At 30.6% G+C, this 2,013-nt stretch overlaps 1 protein-coding gene across 1 annotated transcript; it reads left to right on the forward strand.

Moving 5' to 3' along the window:
- Window positions 1–577: 577 nt before the first annotated feature.
- On the forward strand, window positions 578–1,277 carry LOC127125896 (zinc finger protein ZAT11). The gene has a single exon (XM_051054752.1). The coding sequence runs from the start codon at window positions 654–656 to the stop codon at window positions 1,173–1,175; it is 522 nt and encodes a 173-aa protein (XP_050910709.1). The 5' UTR covers window positions 578–653; the 3' UTR covers window positions 1,176–1,277.
- Window positions 1,278–2,013: the final 736 nt, after the last annotated feature.

Raw genomic sequence — 2,013 nt, forward strand, 5'->3', positions numbered from 1 at the left:
TACTTATGTTAATTAAAGTTATTTTTCCAAGCAGTTTAATAGCTTGAAGTTATTATCAAATGACCTAATTTAATGGGTCTTATTTTATTAAAGTTACTAGAAATGAATACCTTTCAAATAAGAACAACCAACTTGGTAGTAGCTCGCTATCCACGACCGGTTCTGCTGGTATCTCACCCAAACAACATTAACATAACAAACGTGAGTAAGTGTAAACCTCACGTGACCTAAACACTTTTATAAAATACCCAAAACAGACATCTCCTATTCCCTCATTGAACAAGAATATTAGTCAACAAAGAGGGTATTTATGTCATTACATTTGATTCTTTCTAGACGACCAGTCAAACCTCAAAACGGAAGTCCGAACATCACTTTTTGTTTTCCGCTGTTTGACGTTGAAAGTTTAAACTCCTACCGTCCATATAAAAATAATAATATTCTACATTTTATAAAAATATATTCTAAATAAAAACACAAATAATTGAATTAATAAATCAGTCAAACTCATTGACTTTATTCTAGTAATAGCTTATAAATATAAACCTCATCATCCAAATGTTATTCACTCACCGATTAATCATCCCAACTTCTTTCATAAATTCTTATAAACTTTAAAATCTTCCAATTTTGTAAATTTAACGTACGTAGCTATGAAGAGACAAAGAGATGTTGAAGGTTTAGAAAACATAAACCTATCAAATTGTCTAATGATGCTTTCTTATCCCCAACATCAACAACAACAAAGAAATAAACCACATCAAAAAAGTTATGGACCAGTAGAATATGAGTGCAAAACATGCAACAAAAAATTCTCATCCTTTCAAGCCCTAGGTGGGCACAGTGCAAGCCATAAAAGATCAAAGCTAGAAGGTGGTGAATTCATGAAAACGATTGCTTTATCTTTGAGTTTAGGAAATAAACCTAAAGTGCATGAATGTTCCATTTGTGGACAAGAGTTTTCGTTAGGGCAAGCACTAGGTGGACACATGAGAAGGCATAAAGCTTTGAGCAACCAAGAGTTTTCTTCAATAGAAAAGGTTGTGAAATTACCAGTGTTGCAGAGATTGAGTAGTGCTAGGGCTTTGTGCTTGGACTTGAATTTGACACCGTTGGAGAATGATTTGAAGTTGTTGTTTGGAAAGATGGCTCCGAATCTTGATGTTTTGGTCTGATTTTTTTTATGAATTTTTTTGTATTTAATTTGTCTGTTCTATATCTTTACGGTGATATATATTCTTTCAATTTTTAAGAAGAATTTAGTTTTAGTAACATAACTGCTGCAATTGATTATTTTTCTTTTTATTATAAAAAACAGTATTAAAGGAAATATTATTCTAACTCTAAACAAGGAGGGTCAAAACAAAACAATAAAAAGACTGAGTTTAAACATAATAACGAATTTGAATACGACCAAGATCTCTCCGAATCAACAATTGTAACAACTAAGTTGATTTCAACAACAACTTTTAATTTATTTTGATGATAGTAAACACGGATTTCTTGAAGAGTAATACAGTATTTTAATATTTTTTTCTACGTGACAGTATTATATATATATATATATATATATATATATATATATATATATATATATATATATATATATATATATATATATATATATATATATATATATATTATAGGTGTCTACAGTTGTATCACTGAATATTATAGTGCGTGTGCAATCATTTTTGTGTAACCGTTAGTGGAATTATTAGTGGAAATTTGTTAGAATTTATTATTCTCTCTCTTGTTTCATCTTCATCTTTTTCACCTTGTTCTCTACCAATTGGTATCTAGAGCTTCGATTCAGATCCACAGGGAAACACAAGGAAACACAAGTGAACGGTGAGACGTTGTGTGATTGATTTCGTTTCTTGAATTCATGTTGAATTTCTGAATTGGAATCGTAAGGTAATCACATTTCTTGATTCTGCGGGATTGAGAAACACTAGTGTTTGGTGAGATCTGAGTGTATTGCACAAGGTTGAAGATGAACGAAAACGGTAA

Source organism: Lathyrus oleraceus, chromosome 3 (genome assembly GCF_024323335.1).
Source record: "Lathyrus oleraceus cultivar Zhongwan6 chromosome 3, CAAS_Psat_ZW6_1.0, whole genome shotgun sequence".
Taxonomy (NCBI): Eukaryota; Viridiplantae; Streptophyta; class Magnoliopsida; order Fabales; family Fabaceae; genus Lathyrus; species Lathyrus oleraceus.

Bases quoted from the DNA above. Each gene is read 5' to 3' on its own strand.
- LOC127125896 (XM_051054752.1), top strand. From the start codon at position 654: ATGAAGAGACAAAGAGATGTTGAAGGTTTAGAAAACATAAACCTATCA.